Below are 21,422 nucleotides of genomic sequence, written 5' to 3'. Positions count from 1 at the left end.
CTGTACCTCATTAGTCCCATTTGGTTTTATGGGGCTGTCCACTCCCAGGCTGAACGGTGAACTTCGGAGATAACTTCACCACTGAGCTAAAAGGGTGTCTGGGAGCCATACTCTCGGGGTATAATAAATATTTTTTGAGAGACATTCACTGCAACTCCCTTGTCTCTTTATTTGGATCTTCTTTACAAGGATGTAAAGGATGCGTGAGCTACAAGATGATTTTATGCGGAAAACAAGCAATTTATCCCATTTCTGTTTTATTTCTATGTATGTACAGAAATAAGGGAAGATGTCAGTAGGAGTCCATAAAATTGCAATGTGAGGCAGATTGATATAAAGAGCATAGTTTGAACCCAGGCTCTGCTATTTAATAGATGTGTGACCTTATGCTAATTTCTTAATCTCTCTAATTTTTAAAACTTAGATAATGACAACCCACCTTGAAGGTTGTTGTAAAGAAATAGTATAGGTGCCTCTTTCATAGTCTTTGGTTAGTAAGTGTTAGTTTCTCCTTCAGTTTTCCTCGTACTTATTTACAGTCAATTTATTTGTAAGTACATTCCCTCATTTTCCAGTCTTTGAAGAATTTATACGTTATCACCACCTACGTTTTCTTAAAAGTTTAAAAATGAAATTGAACAAACCATCTTGGAAACAGAGTAATTACTGAAAGGATTTTAGCTGAGTTATGTATTTTCTCTTTGCCTAAAAAGATATTTAATATTGGGAATTTTTTTAGAATTATGTTGTGTATCCTTTCTTGTAGTGTGTTTGTTGTTAGGTCCCACTGAGTCAGTTCCGACTCATAGCGACCCTGTGTATAACAGAACGAAACATTACCTGGTCCTCCGCCATCCTCATAATCGTTGCTATGATTGAGACCATTGTTGCAGCCACTGTGTCAGTCCATCCCTTGAGGGTCTTCTTTTTTGCTAACCTTCTGCTTTACCAAGCATGGTATCCTTCTCCAGGGACTGGTCCCTCCTGATAACATGTCGAAAGTACATGAGATGAAGTCTTAACCCTCCTCACTTCTAAGGAGCATCTGACTGTACTTTTTCCAGGACAGATTCGTTTATTTTTCCGGCAGTCCATGGTATATTCAATATTCTTTGCCAACACCATAATTCAAATGCATTAATTCTTCTTCTTCGGTTTTTCTTATTCATTTCCCAGCTTTCCCATGCATATGAGGCGATTGAAAACACCATGGCTTGGGTCAGGCGCACCTTAGTCTTCAGAGCGACGTCTTAACTTTTTAACACTTTAAAGAGGTCTTTTGCAACAGATTTGCCCAATGCAGTAAATTGATTTCTTGACTTCTGCTTCCATGGGCATTGATTGTGGATCCAAGTAAAATGCAATCCTGGACAACTTCAGTCTTTCTCCGTTTATCATGATGTTGCTTATTGGTCCAGTTGTGAGGAACTTTGTTTTCTTTTTATGTTGAGGTGTAATCTCTACTGAAGGCTATAGTCTTTGATCTTCCTCAGTAAGTGCTTCAAGTCCTCTTTGCTTTCAGCAAGCAAGGTTGTGTCATCTGCATATTACAGGTTATTAATGAGTCTTCCTCCAGTCCTGGTGCCTGGTAGTGTAATTATGTGCATTTCAAACATCCATAGTTGATCTCTATGTACAGATGTCCACAGTTTATACAATATTGTACACATTGTGATAAAATGCTATGATATGAAATAATGGAATAACTTTTGCAAGAAAATAAAAAGGAGTAGAAAAGAAAAGAAAAAACATCTGAATACATTCCTATACTTTTCCTGATTGTCTTTTAATAAAGGAGTCTTTTAAGGTTTTAGATCATCAACTATTATAGTTTTAATTAGATAACGATTTTAGGCAATGACCACTATCTTTTTTAAAGCAGATCTAAAATTTAATTTCTATCTGTATTATTAATAAGATAACAAAAGTAAAGAAAAATGGTTTTTTTTCTGGTGTGTATTCAACAAATATTTATTACAGTGTCTACCCTATGCCAAGGTTTGGGGCTAGATACTAGTGTTACACTGGCGGGTAAATCAGACAGACATAGACTCTGCCTTCAAGAAGCTTCCAGTTCAGTGAGTGGATGATGCCATGAAGGAAAGCACAAAGGAAAGCTGACCCATCTGAGTAGGTCATGATGTTCTTTAAGTTAAATGAAAATTATTGCAACATTGGTGTTAATTATGTCTAAGTTGAAATGTTATGCTGAGATGAAATGTATATGTAATATGATAATAATAGTAGACATATTTGTATAGAAGCTGTTTAAAATATAATTCTGTCTCAAACAAAATAAAAGAAGTTTTAGTAATCAAGTTATTATATTAAAAAGAAAGGAAGTTCAATATAATTTCTATCTCCCTTAACTGCTAGGTGTGCCTAATTATTTTGTTTATGTTTTATATCAGCTCATAAAGTGATTATTTGTTTCACAGCCTTTATAGGTCTCAAAAATCAATTTGCTCACCTAGTGTTGTTGTTACTTCTGTAGGAATTTCAATGAACATTATCACTCCTTGTGTAAAGCAGTTTATCACCTAGCAACTCTTGACTGCATTTTCTCACTGGCCAATGTCGCTAAGCAAGGGAACTACTGCAGGTAATTTTTTTTTTTATTTCCCTCATTTTTCAGTCATTTAGATCAGATGGCATTATTCCATTAATTTTAATTTTTTCATTGTAGACATTAAAATTAGGCAAATGTGTTGGACTCTTGGTAAAGCTCAATGTTATATCAGTATAGCTTAATTTAAAAATAAATGAATTCTTGCATGCTTTATCACTTAGTACAATGAAAGAAGATGTTTACTACAACGCTGGAGGTGAATATTATATTTCAATTTCAATTATTTCAATTTTAAATTTATGTGGTGACGTTTTTATAAAGTTTAATCAATCCTTTCATTTGTTAGATTTCATTTGAACACATTTAACATGTTTAACTTAATAATTATAAAAGCTTGATGAGGCAAGAAAGGACTGGGAGGAGGGAGGCATATTCTGTGATCTCTTCTGTTCCTCTTTCTGGGAGCCCAGATACATCCTACTGTTCTTTATTGGCCCGTGAACATGTTCGTTCTCCTTTTCCTAAAGGATGGAAATACCAAACAGACCTAACTTTAAACCTTAGCTCTAACTTTTGGACCAGTTGTTTGTCTTCCCAAAACCTCAGTTTTATCATAAAAAAAAGTAAGAGAATATTTAGCTCACCGGCTTATTATGAAGACTAAAATGACAATATGCAAGTGAAACTGCATATCAGTGCCTGTGGCACACAGAGTCCATTAGTACGTATGTTTTGTTCATATTTCCTTCATATCATGGTTTCCTCTCTAGTTTGTGCTAAATATCGTTTTCATACTTAAATGTGCTCTGTACCTAGTAGATGTTGTTGTCGTGTGCCATCAAGTTGAATCTGACTAATAGAGACCCTACAGGACAGAGTACAACTGCCCCATAGGGTTTCCTAGGCTGTAATCCTTTCAGGAGAAGATTGCCAGGCCTTTTCTTCTGTGGAGCCACTGGAGAGTTTGAACCACTGACCTTTCAGTTAGCAGCCAAGCCCTTTAACCACTGCTCCACCAGGCTCCTTACCCAGTAGATAGTGGATGCTAATAAAAACATTTGTTTAATGTTAAGCATTTATTTATTTGTGGGAGGAGAGTTGAAGGAATTGGCTGTGCCAGTAATGGGCCCTAAACATACTCAGTTCACTGTTTTGTTTCATTTTGCTTTGTTGTCCATTTATGTGTTGAGTGTACCTACAGTGTCAGACGTAACAGTTTTGTTTAAAATAGGCTCTTCCCATTTTCATTTATTGCTCAGTTTCTTTTCACACCAGAGGGATTTGAATATAGACAGATTTGCCTAATTAGTTAATTAACTGTAAGCATTTTAGAGGTAAAACTTTACAGTGCAGTAAGTGGAAAAAAAGTTATATCCTCTTTATCATCTATAAAAAATGAGGTATATAAATTTACTCTAGTTGTGTCAAGTTCTGGAAGACTAAGAAGCTACCTTCAATTGAGTTGATTTCTCCCTTATGTATGTGCAGTCTTACTAGGAGTTCTTTCTGGGTATGCAAGATTTGTGAAAGAAGCTTTTCCTAATGAGTCCTGTTTTGGAATTAAGCAGAGAATTGGCTACAGCCAGTACGTTTAGTATGTGTTCAGATACAGCTCTTCCCGTTGAAAAATACTTATGCCTCATTTTCCCCTCTTACACTTCTTTGACTCAATGCCACACAACAACAGTGTACTTCTTAAGATGGCCTTCTCTCATTTGCTACTGCTGCTGTTAAGTGAAAAAAAGACACGTATATGGGTATGTGGTTTGCTCCATTACACCAAATTGAAATTTTCGTATCTATATGTGTATTATATACATATATTAACATAATGCATAATTTAATATATAATTTTCAGTTTGGTGTAATGATCAGATTCTGGCTTTGATGTCAGAAGGCCTGGTTCTAGCCCGTGCTTTGCCACTAACTAGCTTTGTACCCTTATTTAAGTTTCAGATAGTCATATGTAAAATTGTGAGAATTAAAGTCATGAATTGATAAATGGGATAAATTTTCAAGTGGTAGGAACTCTTTTACTGAGATGTAGTTTTGGCAGAAACTCTATCTGAAGAGAAAAAAATACATATCTCTCATTTGTTGTTGTTAGCTGCCATTGAGTCTACTGTGACAAATAGTGACCCAATGTATAACAGAACGAAATGTTGCCCGGCCTTGCGCCATCTTCATGATCATGGGTATGTTTAAGTCCATTGTTGTGCCTATTGTGTCAGTTCATCTCATTGAGTTTCCCTCATTTTCGTTGGCCCTCTACTAAGCATGAAATCCTTTTTTAGTGATTGATCTTTCCTGAGGTCGTGTCTAACATAAGTGAGTCAAAGTCTTACCATCCTCACTTCTAGGGAACATTCTGGTTGTTTTTCTTCTAAGACTGATTTGTTCTTTTTTTTTTGTTTTTGGTAGTCCACCGTACGTTCAATATTTTTCACCAACACTACAGTCTCGCATTACATGTATCTCTCATAACATCATTGTAAAACTGTATGATTAATTCCTAGATTCATCAGAGACTTAACAAACATTTTTAGAGCATCTGATATATGCAAATTTGGTCCTAGGTTTTTCAGTTTGGGACTTCTTCTTGTTCTTTTGACATTTTACAGTGTGTATGTACTATTCACAGATGCTTAACTTTTTAAAAATCAGAAGGAATTAAGCTTTATAAAATTTGTCTTTAATAAAAATACTTGAACTTAAGAGTTGTTAGTACTCATCATACCCATATTAATTTATTTTATTCTTTTTTAAAAAATAATTTTTAGTTCTCTGTCAATTCTCAATCATATCTCTTGTCTCTTTGAATGTGGTACTGATTGTTATTTTAAAGTCTGTGTCTGACAATTCAAATATATGGAGTCCCTGTGAGTCTGTTTCTGTTGTCTATTGTTTCTGCTGATTTTCCTTCATATAGTACTATCTCCTTGAATGCCTGGTTATTTTTGATTATCTTCTGGGCATTATACTTGCAAAATCACTTGAAGAAATAATTTGATGTTAAGTTCCTTCTGAAATAGTTACATTTGCCTCTGCCAGGCATCTCAGGACACTAACAATCTGGCATTACTTTAATCTAATTTCAGAGGTTGAAATGATTCAAAGGTGAGCTACGGTTCTTACTTCCAGTGCACTCTCATGCCTGGTGTGCAGCCCTTTGGTGTCTCAATCCAGAACAAAGCTGTCAGAAGTATTCAGCCTTAGCTTTTGCCTCAGAAATCAGCAAATACCTCTAGGGTAAAATTGGTCCCTCCCTATTTGAGATCCTGGCCTGGTAATTCTTTGCTGTTTTGTTAGTTAACAGATGCCTTCAAGCAGCTGTTTTCTATCAAGCAGCTGTTTTCTATCCTTTGTCTAACTTTTCTGTTTGTCCTTACTAGAACAGGATTTGATTCTGAGACACTAAGACATATTTGATTCTCTGAAAAACGGCAGTTGTAATAGTAACAGCTATATTGACCACTTGTGTTTATATCTATCAGTAAAACAATTTTAGGAATTATTTCACATGCTAAAAAAAGCTTGCTAAATTGGATGCCATATATTTTATAATAGGAAAAATTCATCTGAAAACAATTTAAGTGAAAAATCATGCCATAGCCTTTTAGTAATGTAATCAATATTTTTTGTTTTTTTATTTTGGCAAAAATTAAATCAAGTATAAATAGGCATGAAATAGGAAATGTCTATCTAAAATATACTTTAAGCCAGTATTTAAATATCTGAAATTTACAAATTTTTCTTTGATTTCTAGCTCATTTAAAGACTTTAGTGCATTTGAGCTCATGGAGTTAGTTCACATTGATTATTTGGCTTCATAATTGCAATTTTTCTTTCTAAATGCTATTAAGGCTATTTTATTCACTGTAGTCTAAACTTTTAGGCATAAGTTCTATTCTGCATATTTCTATCCAGTTTGTATTCTAGATATTATACTATTTTACTGATGTAGATTATGTTCTGATTCTCTGGATATGTTAAAGAAGAAAGATGCAGTTTAAAAAATATAATGTAATATAAAGTAAAATAAATAAATTTGGTCATGTTCAAATGTTTCATTCTTTCCAGGCAGCATCCAGATTTTCTCACTTCTGTCTCCTTCATTTCCATAAGATATCATCGACATGATCTTTTTTGTTATAAGTATCCTAATCCCAGTATCTCATCCCAGCTCTGTGAATTATCATTTACTTCTTACTCTATCAGGAAGTGTTTTGTCATTGTGTAATTTTGAGAGCAACAGAATAAGTCAGTGTAGATTTTAGAGCAGAACAAATCACTCAAAATTTTATTCTAAAGTGAAAATCTTCGTGGGAAGTCATATCAGTGTCACAAATATGATAGATTGATTTCACTTGGCAGCGCACCTTGAATTTTATTTTAAATTTGATATCAGTTACAGATGCTTCCTTTTTTTTTCTTTCACAGTACATTCATAACCCACTTCGATAAAAATCTTGTCTTTAGAATTAATACTCTAAAATTCAAAAACTGTCCTTTTTTGGTAATTTTAAATATCTGTGTCTAAAGGATGATTTCACATTGTTTACTCAGAAGATACTTCAGTCACTTTCTTTGAAAAATGAGAGTGTACATTCTTGGGGTTTTGTTAGAAGATATATTCAAGAAGAGTGATTTAAGTATTTAGGAAGTAGGGTTTTTTGGTATTCTGATTTTAGAAAAATGTTTATATGTAAAAGTTCTGGGTCAAAGAATTTAAGAAGGTTGCTAATAGGATAGATGCTATGAAAAAAAGACCAACAAGTGACCAAACAACTGATGAAAAGCTATTTAACCTTAGTAATCTAAATCAAAACCAAACTCGTTCCCGTCGAGTCGATTCTGACTCATAGTGACCCTATAGGATGGAGTAGAACTGCCCCATAGGGTTTTCCAAGGAGTGGCTGGTGGATTTGAACTGTGGACCATTTAATTAGCAGCTGAGCTCTTAACCACTGTGCCACCAGGGCTCCCTAGTAATCAGTAAGTGTAAATTAGAACAATGAGATAACACAGTTGACCTACCAGATTGTCAGAAATTAGAAAGTTTGATAACAACTGTTTATGTTGTTGTTATTTGCTGTTGAGTCTGCTCCAACTCATGATAACCGTATGTATAACAGAATGAAACATTGCCCAGCCCTGCTCTATCTTTATAATCTTTGGCATGTTTGAGTCCATTATTGCGGCTATTATGTTGGTCCATTTCATTGAGGATTTTCCTTATTTTCGCTGACCCTCTGCTTTACCAAACATAATGTCCTTTTCTAGCATTTGGTCTTTCTTGATGACATGTCCAAAGTAAGCAAGCCTAAGTCTTGTTATCCTCATTTCTAAGGAGCATTCTGGTTGTATTTCTTAAAAGACTGATTTGTTTGTTCTTGTGGTAATCCACAGTATATTCCTTATTCTCCACCAACACCAAAGTTAGAAAAAATCAGTTCTTCTTCCTTTTTGATTTTCCAGCTTTCACATACATATGAGGTGATTGGAAAGAACATGGCTTGAGTCAGGCACTCCTTAGTCATTAAAATGACGTCTTTGCTTTTTAAAACTACACTAGAGTATGAAGAAACAAATCAACTTTCATATCCTGCTAGTGGGAATGCAAATTGGCCCAGCTACTCTTAATTATTAAAATAGAAAATGTGTATACTCTATGATCCTATGACTGAAAAATTTTACTCCAGGAATTTATTCTAGCTTAGAGAAGCACTTGGACTTGTGCACATGGAACATGTATAGAGTTGCTCATTACAGCATTGTTTATAACAGTGAAAATTTGGACACAGTCTAAATGTCTAACAATAGGAAGTAAATCAGCTCTACAGCAGCTTAAAAAGAATGATGAAGACCTGACAAGGAATGATCCTTAATCTTTAATATGCCATGCCATCACAGTCCATTGGACCTAACTTAAGTTTTTGAGTTTCTTAAGAGTGTTCCAAAGAACAAAGAGAAAATTTACTTTCTTAAAATAGAATAAAACTCATTCTGTCTTGCATTTACCATATGGGTCCATTGGACTCTTTTGTAAATCCTATATTTAAGGATCTTTAGTGATCTCATTTTTCCTACATCTTAAAATATTTTGCTGTTTCATCATCCTAGGATTTATCATTATTTATCAATTATTCCCAGTATGCTGTAAAAGTCTAAATTAGAAAGCTGAAGGGTGATTATGTAAAAGTGAGAGAAAAATCAGTTTTCTCTTACTGTATTACCCAAAGTATTGTATCATCATTCAAGAAGGTATAAAAGAAGACTGAAGATGCCACCTTTGTAGTCTGCTTCTAGCTTCTGTGAACACAGATGAGAATTCCAAATTTTTCATTCTCATCCATAATAGCAAAGAGGAAGAAAATGACAGAAGACATGTCACAATTATTATTCAGAAGATGTATGCAAAGAGAAAGATAGGTGAGCTCTAGACTCTAATGATGATGGTGGAATTTCTCATATAAACAAAATCTCAGATTATGAGTTTTCAGATGACAATATCCTAGATGAATTTTTTCAGACTCAAGAATCGATGCATGAACATTGTATTTCTAAGGATAAAATTAAGTATTCTCATCCATTTAGTCATCCCATTGGAAGCCCTCATCTTGCAATATTTTGCGATAAGAATCTGGACCATCCTGTTTTGCTAAAAGCGCATGTGACTGTATTCTTTCATCTTCTTTGTTATTTGTACTCTAAAATTTACTTGATACAGTTCACAGGTAGACAGATGCTAAAGGCAGGTGATTAAAGGTAGATGATGTAGAAATGAAAATATTCATTTGATTGATTATTCTAGTTGGTATTTATAAATCTAAAAGTGAAAATGTTTTGCCGTTAATATTTGAACAAGGAAGATGGTCATCCTCTTTGACAAAATTATTATCTTTAAAAGATTTCAAAAAACTTCCACTGTCACATTGTTTGTCAATGCAAGTACGAGAAGAATAACCAGAAGTAATAATAATCTAGAACCTGTTAGAGGTGTATTGAAATCTGGAATCAGTTATTTATAGAATGAATATGTTCCAGGTTCATGCGTGACAGCTGATAAGTAGTTAATTACATGAAGAATGTGTTGCCCATTCAGGTATATATGCCTTCAAAACCAGGAAAACATGGAATAAAAATTTGGGATTTGCTATGTTTAAATTCTTAGTAAAATTTGTCATGAAGTTGCTTTTTTACGACCCCTTATTCTCAGTTGGAAAATTATTTGTAAAATAACTGACACGTATTAAGAATAAATAAATAAAATTGTCTGTTGGGCCCAGATGGTAAATGGTAAAGTCTGTTTTTTATGTGTACTTAGGGTTGAGTAAGAAATCACAAAGAAAAAACAGGTAAATAATATGTTACAATATGATTCTGTTTGCTTTTTAAGAAAATCAGCAGCCAGTATGATGAATATGAATATGTAAATGCAGAGAAGTAGTTTGGGAAGGATAGAAACCAGACCAATCACAGTGGTCACCTATGGGGAGGAGACTGAGAGTAGAGCAGTGCTTAAGGGAACACTGATAAACAGATGAAACTAAGGTAAAAACAGAAAACTATAAAAGCTTTAAGAATGGAGAGAGAGTGAGACCAGCGAGGCAAAAAAATAATTTTTGTATCAAACAAGTGAAAAATTCCAAAGACCTTGGAGATGTTTCAATTAAACAGAATATGAAAATTTTAGGTCAAAGTCCAGCACATCATATAATTCATATTGATGTAATAATTAAGTCTAGAAATAATTTTACATGATTTCCTTTATTATGCTGATTATTGAAACTAATTTAAGTAGTATACTGTAATCCTTACTAATGAAAATATTGGTTTGAGCTTAGAAAGTAATAGAAAAATAAAAGTAAAAAGGATCTTGTAAAGGTAGACTTCTGTAGTGGAGGCATACTAAGACTCCTGAGTCACAGTAAGATCCTGCTAGAGTGTATGCTTCGTGTACTGTTATAATTGTTTTCCCAGTTCTTACTCTGTAGTTAAAATACAACTTTTATACTCAAAGCCTTATTCTTGACGTATGTGCTAAAAGTCTGTGTTTTGTTGTCTGTCTTGCAGTCTGGGTACTGAAATTTTTCATATCTTAGGGAAAAAAAATTAAGGCTATTTCCATGACTAGTAAATTGAAACATACTTCTTTTTTACAGACCAACTCTAGAAGAAGGAAGGAAAATTATAATAAAAAATGGCCGGCACCCTGTAATTGACGTGTTGTTGGGAGAACAGTATGTTCCCAATAGTACAAATTTGTCAGTAAGTACCATATTATGCCAGAAAATATAAGAAAAAGATAATAATATTGATCCTAAACATTTAAGTACCAAATAAATGCTTTTGTTATTTACCCTGGTTTTAACTTTGGCTTTCTAACAAACTAACCCAAGTTACACTTTCATATTTATGAAGCCTGTAATGGTGCTTTTTCTAATGAAAGATTACTCATAGATGGAAAGGTTTACAAATGAAAGCTTAGTCTTGATTAATTATCCTTGGTACCCCAGTGAAAGTATTTTACATTTGTAAATGCCCACATATGTTAATGGAGTTAGAATCATACCATGGTTTTGCCAGTTCCTATTATAGTGGTACATGCTTTGCCCTGTGTTCCACTATTGTCATATGTCTTGTGAAAGAATTAGGGGCACCTAAGCTGATTTCAGTGATGAGAATTTTTCTCATATGGACTAGAGCTCTTTTGTAGCACATTAATATAGGTTCAAATGTATAGGTTGAATTAATATGTATTCATCCAACCTGTACTTACTGAGTGCCTATTAAGCCCCAGGTAGCAAAGCGACAGATAGTGTTAAGCAAGACAGACATGTTTCTTGCCCTCAAAGAGCTTGTGGTCTTGCACAGAAGATAGATAGACAGTTACAATGCAGTTGGGTTAGTGCAATGATACAGGAAGTCAAGGTGTCATGAGAGCATGTGGCAGGTTGACCTAACCCAGTGTAGGGGGAGCATCAAGGACGGTTTCCCAGGAATGTGATATTGACTGAAAAATGAGTAGGCTCAAGCCTACAAGGGAGTGGAGGGAGTATTCCAGGTAGAGGAACCAGCATGGCAGAGGCTTGACATGAGATAGAGCAGGGTGAATTCAAGGAATGAAAAGATGTTGAGTAAGGTTGAAGCATAGAGTATAAAGAAAGAAGTATTCAGAGATAAGGAAGTGGCCAGTTCACTTATATGCCATATTAAGAAACTTAGATTTTATCCTACAGGATTGAGAATACTAGCAAGAGAGTGATTTAAGCTGGGGAAAACCTGGGTGTGTGTGTGGGGGGGGGGGTGCTATATAGATAGATTAAAATAATATGTGACTATGAGACCAAATAATTAATATGTAGGGAGTTAGTATGTATCAGAGAATGAGATGCCTGAGTTTAAGATTTCAGAGGGGTGGAGCTGTTCTAGGTGATCGCAAGATTGCGTGTATGGCCATGGTAGTAGGTAGAAGAAGTAGAGAAAGTCTTTGGAGATGAGGACACCAAGAAACAGAGTTTTGGAGAGAGTCATTGTGTGAATGTTGAAATCACCTAAGATAACACCAGGATTTGTAGTGGAAATGATGACAGTGATCCAGGTGTCAGAGATTCCAAAGAATAGGGACTGGTACATGGAGATTTGTAGATGGATGCAACCAGGGTGAATAGAGGTGCTATTTGAAACACCGTCTAAAGATCAGGTGAGAGACAACCTCTGAACCATGGGGTGCATGGGAGAGGGTGTGGCAAAGACCTCAGCCTCCAAAGGAGAGGGCTGCAGGGGAAGTAGCAGACAGCTAGGTTTTGGTGTGTGAAGGAAATGTCAAGCAAGGAGGTTAGAAGGATTGGAAGATTTTTCTGAGGACAGTGGAAAGGACTGAGATGTAGAGGAGAGGGTGGAGATTAGGTCAGAGAAAGGAAGCTCAGAATAACAAAGGAGTTGGGAAGATAACACAATTCCATGTTGGGCCAAGAGCAAGGATGACAGATGTCTGACATGGTGAATTTGGCTGGCCCCAATGGTGGTAAGTGAAAGTAAATAGTTTGGATTACCTCTAGTTTAGTGTTACATGTCAATATACAAAGTCTTGTTGGCATTATATAACCTGATACCCAATGTCTATAAACTTATAATTCTTATTAGGAAATATATAGCAAAATAAGTTAATAAGTACTAATACTTTTATTGTCTTTAAAAAGAAGACTATATGAACATAAGAATTTCTTTCTTCAGTTTCATACCAATGGGGTGTACCTTTTCTTTAGAAGGTACTACGATTGGAACATTTAGTGGCTTAGTTTATACTTTGCTTATACATCACTTAAACATCATTTCCTGTTACTGTTCCCATCCTCTAGCATGCCCACCAACTTGATACTAAATATGTTATTCTTGGCATTAATTTTTTGTTCTTTTTAAAAAATTTTTTCCTTCTTTCATTCTTTCTTTTATTAAATCTGTTATACTGTTTAGTAAAGCAAGCTTTGAGAAACTAATATAGCCTTCTGCTAATTACAGGAATGTTTTAAAGAAACATTGAACTCTTATATTTGAATTTTCACAAAACAAGTGGAGTGATTTATTACAGCCGGCACCTCAGAATATTCCAGAATATTCGTTTCTTTTACATATGCTTTTTCTAACTTGAGTAGGAGTTGATATAGAACTGTTGCTATGGTGAAGTGCATTCTATTTTGTAGGGTATAAATTTATATATAAAGATAGTGTTGAGACAAAGCTTACTATGTAAAACTCAATTTAAAATATTTTATGGGTGTTAATTATAAAATATACCCTGAAAATAATTTCCTCAAAGTCACTTGCATTATTGCTTTTGATAATCATGTAGTTGTAAGAAGTGGTCTTTTCACATGTAATTATGAGTATACTTTTCTGGATTCTGTATTATATGAACTTGTTATAGTGCCTTTGAGCAAGCCAACTTTCTGCCCTCTTTTCCTTTCCCAATTTTAAGAATATTCTCTTAAGCCCTCTTTTTTTGTTCCCTTCCCTGATTCACTACACAATCCAGAATATTTGCAGACTTGGCAATCACTGGGTCTTCCCACCTCCATCTTGCCCATCTCTAATTCCTTCTCCACTCTCCAGCCACAGGGCTTTTTCTGAAGTGCAAATCTAACCTGTCATGTCACTCTCCCATTTAAATTCATGTCGTACATTCCAGCCGTATTGGGACTTCTTACAGTTCCCAAGTTACTGTGCCTCTGGAACTTGGCAGATGGTATTCGCTCTGCCTAGAATGTCATCTTTCCCCCACCACCCACTCCCGCCTCACACATGCCCACAACCCACTCCACCCTGCTGTCCGCTCCTGCTTGTTCTCTAAGTCTTCTCTTGGCTGTCATCTTTCCACTAAGCTTTCCCTGACCAAGGCTGCGATGGGGACCCCGATTAAGTAGCCACAGCACTTGTATTTCTCCCTATTTTATTCCACTAAATTATAATTACCTGTTTTTTGTTTTTTGTTTTTTAAATTGTGTTTCCCAGTGAACTATAAGCTGCGAGAGAACAAGGAATAAGTCTCTCTAGTTGTAATTCCAGTATCAGATTTCACTGGCACATAACAGGCACCCAATTAATCAGATTTGTTAAATAAACAAAGATTAGCTAGAAGCCTTCTGCAATCCCAAGTCTCACTTTAAATTTTTGCCTTTACAAAATTTTATTTTTTAGGATAGTATATGGCAGTTTTACAACTTATACAATCATTACACTGTAGAACTACAAGAGAAATTAGAGCTCATTTATTGTAACCACCTCTTCATTCTTGTGAGGAAACTAAGACCCAGAAAGGGAAGTGATTTGCCAGAGGTTATCCCAACTGGGTAGTCTTGAACTATTTCCAAAATATAAAAGTATTCTAAGGCAACCCAGTGCTCCTTGACCTTTTATGCTTTGTCACACACACAGAAAATGATAATATTTTGAAACTAAAATAAAAGGAGAAGGAAAAGATTGCTCAGAGCCAAAAGAGGTTGGCCCAGGGATTCTGGCAGCCCAGTCCCACCCTGCCATCTTAAGGGCTAGGGGGTCAACATCTTGGCACCCTCGGAACCCTTAAAAAGCAGACCAAGACATACTGTGCCAAGATGTACTGCTTGGGACTCTCCCCTGTAATCACTGCAGTCTTAACTCTCCCAGGATTATTTACCTATTAAACCAAATGACTTTCTAGTGGATGGGTTTTTGACAGCAATTAAAGTTGGGAATTTTAATTTGCTTGCAGGTTTTTTGTTTTAATATAAATAATATAAACTTAACTTACTGGAGGAAGGAAGGGAAAAGTGTGGTTTATGGCGTCTCAGTTTGTGAAGGGGAAGACAATAAGTCAGATGTGCAGAGCTACCCAGGAAGTGCTTGAACCCTGTGGGTCTCTATAGTCCAAGGAAATCCACAGCAAAGTGTTCTAGAACTGGGACAGGGTGGACACTGGACTCCTGGTCATCATCTCTTCTCCTGAGATCAGGAAGAGGCCTTTGGTGCTCTCTAGCCCTGTGCTTGGCAATAGTAGTTGCTTACATGTTTGTTGCATGAGTAAATGTTTGCAACTGGTGAAGATAAGGGAAGATGGGAAGAGGCCAAAGACCACAAACTTCCTTATTTCCTCTGTTCTCCCAGGACAAATACTTCTAGCTGACATTAAAAATGCTGTAGGAAAGTGAGACTAATTACAGTAAAACTCAAAAGCTGTTAACTGTACCTAATTTGCAAGCAAAACAACAATAATGCATACTATAAAATATATCTAAGTTTTAGGCTTACTTCAATTCCATGGCTAGATTGTTTTCATAGATTCTGCTTTGAATGTGTTGTTCACATAGTATGATCTTTGGATCATGTTGTTAAAAATTAGAGGAAATATTTTTATTTTGTTTTTTCCCATACAAAAATTTATACATACATTCTTATGTGACTCATATTGCTCTCCCCATACTGTGACAGCACATTCCTCCTTTCCACCCCTGATTCCCCACGTCCGTTCAACCAGCTCCTAGCCCTCTCTGCCTTCCCATCTCACCTCCGGACAGAAGCTACCCGTTTAGTCTCTTGTATCTACTTGAGCTAAGAGGCACACTCCTCATGAGTATCACTTTATGTCCCACTGTCCGGTCCAATCCCTGTCTGAAGAGTTGGCCTTGGAAATTGTTTTAGTTCTGGGCTGATTAGAGAGTCCAGGGGCCATGCTTTCCGAGGTTCCTCCAGTCTCAGTCAGACCATTAAGTCTGGTCTTCTTATTAGAATTTGAGTTCTGCACCCCACCTTTCTCCTGCTCCATCCGGGACTCTCTGTTGTGTTCCCTGTCAGGACGGTTATTGGTGGTAGCTGGGCACCATCTAGTTCTTCTGGTCTCCGACTGATGAAGTCTCTGGTTTATGTGGCCCTTTCTGTCTCTTGGGCTAATACTTTCCCTGGGTCTTTGGTGTTCTTCATTCTCCTTTACTCCAGGTGTTGGGACCAATTGATGCATCTTAGATGGCTGCTTGCAAGCTTTTAAGACCCCAGACGCCACTCACCAAAGTAGGATGCAGAACATTTAATTAGAGGAAATATTAATGGTAGATGAGCATTGTTTTCTGTCACCTCTTTCTTCTGGTGCCCTTCTCTTCCTACCTCTGACATAGTGAGCTAAAGAAGGACATTTGTGTGATAACTGATCCTTTTTTTAAAGTGTCATGACCTGTGCTGCTATCTCTCTGCCCAGAATATTCCTCCTCTCTTCCTGTCCCTCGCTCATCTGCATTGACTGAACTCCTACTCATCCTCCAGGACCCAACAAGATACTACCTTGTCTTTAAAGGCTTCTTTATCATTCCAGTCAGAAAGTTTCTATCTACTCTACTACTTTCTTTGTTAATTTTTAAAGTTCATGTCACATACTACTTTTTGGTGCATAGGTATAACGGGAAAACATCTTGAGATAATAGAAGATGTAAATTCAAATCTTACTCTGCTGTTATTTTCTGTCATCTTGAGTAGGTCACTGTACTTTCCAGGCCTTGGTTTCTTCATCTATAAAATGAGGCTTTCACACTCAGTAAAATGTGAATTGGGTAGCATCTAGGTTTCAGAAGGATTTGGACTCTTATACTTGCACCTCAATATATGGTTTCTGTTCCTCTCCAGCCTCACTATCCCCTTTCTAGTTCACTTTGGTTTAAAAGTACAAAGATTGGGCTAAGAGTTTCTCTGGAGGAGGCTTTCACTATGGAGTGAGTCTCTTATTGTAACCTGCCATTTTTGAGGAATAAAACACTTTGAAACTGCCAAACTTTTTCAGCACTCTGCAGCTATTATAAAAATAGCTACTGTGGTTCCTTTTTAAAGATAGATGTCAGTATCTGTACCTGTCAAGAAAGAAAGTTTTGTGCAGAAAATTAGCTGATGCCCAGATCTTGGAAATTAGCATATGATAATATATGCTAATTTATCCATAGAATAATGGACTGAAGGATGCTGGTCCTGAGCTAGGGCAGCTCTTCTCTTGTCTACCAGTGACTGTGATTTCCTGTCACATCATTGAGCAAGAGTCCTCTTCAAGGCATCTATTAGAGGATGAACTTTCACTTGCCACACTAGTACTGCTACTTGCTAGTTCTGCATTACTGAGCATGGTCCTTAGCTTCTCCAAGCCTCTGTTTCCTCACCTGTAAAATGGGAATACGGTACAACTAGCATTACCTCTGTGAAATTGTTGAGAGAACTAAATAAGATGATGCATATAAAGTCATTGGAAAACACTGGCAGTGTAGTGGTTAAGAGCTACGGCTGCTAACCAAAAGGTCGGCAGTTTGAATCCACTAGGCGCCCCTTGGAAACCCTATGGGGCAGTTCTGCTCTGTCCTTTAGGGTCTCTATGAGTTGGAATTGACTCGATGACAACGGGTTTTTATAAAGTCATTAGCACAGTTCCTGGCACTTGTTATCTATAATTTTCTTATGATACTTTAAAATTTACCTTTTATTTTTTCATCCTCACTTCACTTTTTCCACAGGAGATGACATTAAATGTGGACGCTGCTTAGTTATCCTAAAACTTGCCTGTTTAGATTTAATGTTTTGACTTGATAAACCAAATTAATATGGACCTTATTGGCTAACGCTGTCCAGACATTGCCAACCTAAAGAATGAACTTATGGCCTTTAGGTTCATCTAGGCAGTACTGTTAAGGTGCCATCCAGAAGCATAGTCCCCTTGGTGCAGTGATACCAGTTTTTGTTTATCATTTATTCTTTCCTTTATCTGGGGTTCTTGAGAACTTGTTCTGTGTGTGGCCTCATGCAGGGCACCAGACACGGGTTCAGGCATTGTCTGGGCTAGTTCAGTCTGATATATTCTCAGTAACTTCAGTCATCTCCAGAGTAGGTAAGGAGGTGGTTTTTTGACTATTTCCAGCTTCTGGCTATTCTTTTTTTTTTTTTTGGCTTTAACAAAGCGAAATTTATTTTCTCACAGTCTAGTAGGCTAGAAGTCCAAATTCAGAGTGTCAGCTCCAGGGGAAGGCTTTCTCTCTCTGTTGGCTCTGGAGGAAGGTCCTTGTTGTCATCAGTCTTCCCCTGATCTAGGAGCTTCTCTGCACAGGAACCTTGGGTCCAAAGGACGCACTCTGCTCCTGGTGTTTCTTTCTTGGTGGTATGAGGTCCCCCCTCTGGCTATTCTTTTAGAACATTTACTCATTCTAGCTGGTCTTCGAGTTAGATTTAATGTGTCTTTCACAGAGTCTTTGATATGTGGTGCCTCAAATACAGATGATCCTTGCTAAAACATAGGTGAGCAATCAGCTGAGCAAAATTTCTTGATCATTTCTGTAAAAATGTCATGGAGGCGGTGTCTGACCTCCTCCAACCCCACTAGGGGGAAGGAGAACCAAGATCAACAGCACAAGGCTGACTCCCATGAGGTGGAAGCCGAACAAGCCTGCTCTCTTGGCCATCTCTACCAATTCTGACACTAGCTGTCCCTCCCACAGCACTCTCTACTGGTTTCTATAATTCATTGCAGTTGCCACACAGAACTCACAGACCATGCTCACAATTATGGGGTTTATTAGGGAAGCAACAGTTATAATTTAGGCTCAAGAATACTCAGGGTACAGTTCTTCCATCAGGATAGCCTCTTCCCAGCCATGCTCGCAGGCATGCCTCTCCCTCGCCCTCAGTCTGCCCAAGGGCACTCAGCTTTCTCTCTCTGTGGGCCGGGAAACCCAATTGCGCTGTCTCCTGCTGCCAGGTCTCTGCTGCTGGGTCTCTCCTTCCTTGGTGGAGGTGAGCTCTTTCTCCCTAATCTGGAATTGGCTCTCTTTTAAGGCAAAACTGACCAATCCTCTTGGTAGGCCCCAATTACCTTATCACACAGTCCTGCCCAGTCACCTGGGTGGGAGTTACGAGACCATGGCTAGAAAGACCACCACAAAAGTAATTAATTACACAGCAATTTCCTTAGTAATTATGTCATTTTGTGAACTGTGGAGGAAAGGGAGTCATATATTCCTGGCTAGATTTGTACTAGACAATATTAATGATTTTTTTATTTTTATTTTTGGAAATGTACAGATGGTGGCTATCTCCCTTGTGGTCCCTTTCACGTATGAAAGTCATTCATTCAGCCAGTATTTACTGAGTGCCTTTTTTTTATTTCAGACCTTGTTCTATGCAGTGGGGATGAGGAAGATGACATAGTTCCTCCTCTCGTGGGAACTTACATTCTAATAATAGAAATTGATAATACATGAGCAGGCAAAAGTTAGGGAAGAGGGGCTTAAGTAGGTTGGGTGGTCAGAGAAGATCTCTCTGGGAGTTGATGTTTGAGCTTAGACCTGAATGACAGAAGGGATCTAATCGCATGGAAGAGCATCCTAGGCATAGGGACCAGCTGTGGAAAGGCCTTAAGGCAGTAACGAGCATGGTGTCATCTGCCAAATTGAGCAACAGCAGAAATCAAGTCTGCTTAGCACCAGGTAATATGGTGGAGGGTGGTAGGAGATTAGGCTAAGAGACCCAGGAAGGAATCTGATTATATAGGGTCTTGAGACCATAGTGAGGAGTTTTGGTATTATTATAAGTGCTTTGGAGATCTAGTGACGACTTTGGACAGAAGACAAGTTCTGTTTTGTTTTTGAAGACAGTCACTGTGGCAGCCATGTGGGGAATGGACCCTGGGCACAGGAGAAGCAGGCAGTTCAGTCAGGAGCCATTACAGTAGCCCACCAAGTGGTGGTGTGGAGTTGGAAGCAGGAGGCATTTATACATCTCACAATACCTCTGGATTCTTCACAATCTCATATCTTTTTTCCTGTTAGAGTTTACTAGATTGCCTGCTATGCAATTTATCTACCATTGCAGGTCTAAATACTGGAACTCATTGGGAGAGCAACCATTTGTCACCTACAAATAGTTGAATTTAGTGAGTTGGAAAACATTTAGCTCATTATGCTTTTGTCTGAAATCCTCAAATCCTGGGTAAAAAACAAAAAAGCCAATTACCTTCAAGTCAGCCTAACTCACGATGACCCCATGTGTGTCAGGGTAGAGCTGTGCTCCACAGGGTTTTCAGTGGTTGATTTTTCCAAAGTAGATTCCCAGGCCTTTCTTCCAGGGTGCCTCTGAGTGAATTCAAACCCCCAGCCTTTCAGTTAACAGCTGAGAGTGTTAACCATTTATACTATCCAGGGGCTTCTTGCACCATCCAGGGGCTCCAAAATCCTGAGTAGAACTGGAAATTTCACCATAGTGACTACAAGTCCGGCTGGGTACTCAGGACTCCACCTTCCTTCCCCAAGTACCTTGGACAAGTGAATTCTATAGCTTCCCCTCTTCCAAGCAAACCTGGGGCAAATCTCTAGTGCTAGTTTAGTCTTTGGTTCCGCCAAGGCCACATATCCATGTGATATGCCTGAGTTTGAACTTTTTTTTTTTTCAGAGAATAGTAGAATTTGAAGGTGAGAGATAATTTAATTCAACTCACTTATTTTACAGAGGAGAAAACTGAGCTCTACAGAATTGCATTGACTTGTGACGCTCTGGACTATAACACCATTCCTGACTCTTGGACCGATTCTCTACTCATAGTTATTCTCTCATTTTCCCATTCTGTCATTTCTTTATCAATATTCTCCTTGAAATTGATACCACAGTGAAAGTTCTCCAAAGCTTTTTTGCATAATACTCAACATAGTATAGATATATACATTTTTGTAAATGGTTGTTAGTACCTCTCCTTGGGCAGAAGCTAGTTAAAAATAAATTATGGATTGAGATTTGGGATAGAAAGAAAGGGAGAAAATTGCTCCTTAATCTCAAGGACAAACGCTTTTGACATTTTGGTGAATTTCCTTTATCTTTTCTTTATATATTTCCTAACATATCCATGATTATTTCATATAAATATTTTTATATCCTGCTTTTTTTCACTTAATATTATGACATAAGTATTCTTCTATATTATTAACAATGTCCTCCCTAATATAATTTTAATGGCTTCATAATATTTGATAGTATGGATGTACTATAATTTTCTTTAAAAATCCTCTTTGTGTTCATTTGTTGCTATTATAAATAATTCCTTGTTGTGCAGTTTTTTTTGTTTTTGTTTTTTTTTCATTGTACTTCAGGTGAAGGTTTACAGAACAAATAGTTCCTCATGAAACGGTAGTACACATATTGTTTTATGACATTGGTTAACAACCCCACAACATGTCAACTCTCTCCCTTCTCAACCTTTTTTTTTTTTTTTTGGTAAAAATATACATAGCCAAAGATACACCATTTCAAAAATTTCTACATGCACAGTTCAGTGACATCGACTACGCTCTTCCAGTTGTGCTGTTAT

The 21,422-nt window shown here is 37.0% G+C and overlaps 1 protein-coding gene across 4 annotated transcripts in view; it reads left to right on the top strand.

Annotated features, from left to right (window-relative positions):
* MSH3 (mutS homolog 3) overlaps positions 1–21,422 on the top strand; it is a 202,069-nt gene that overhangs the window by 135,173 nt on the left and 45,474 nt on the right. For all 4 annotated transcript variants that reach the window (XM_023729462.1, XM_023729461.1, XM_023729463.1 and 1 more), the window contains exons 18-19: positions 2,495–2,602; positions 10,735–10,840. In XM_023729462.1, coding sequence (XP_023585230.1) covers positions 2,495–2,602; positions 10,735–10,840 — 214 coding nt within the window. The remainder of the gene's footprint in view (positions 1–2,494; positions 2,603–10,734; positions 10,841–21,422) is intronic.

The sequence above is a fragment of the Trichechus manatus genome, unplaced genomic scaffold (genome assembly GCF_000243295.1).
Source record: "Trichechus manatus latirostris isolate Lorelei unplaced genomic scaffold, TriManLat1.0 scaffold00029, whole genome shotgun sequence".
In the NCBI taxonomy this organism is placed as follows: domain Eukaryota; kingdom Metazoa; phylum Chordata; class Mammalia; order Sirenia; family Trichechidae; genus Trichechus; species Trichechus manatus.
Note: the sequence above shows the minus strand (reverse complement) of the source record. Positions and strands in the feature narration are given on the sequence as shown.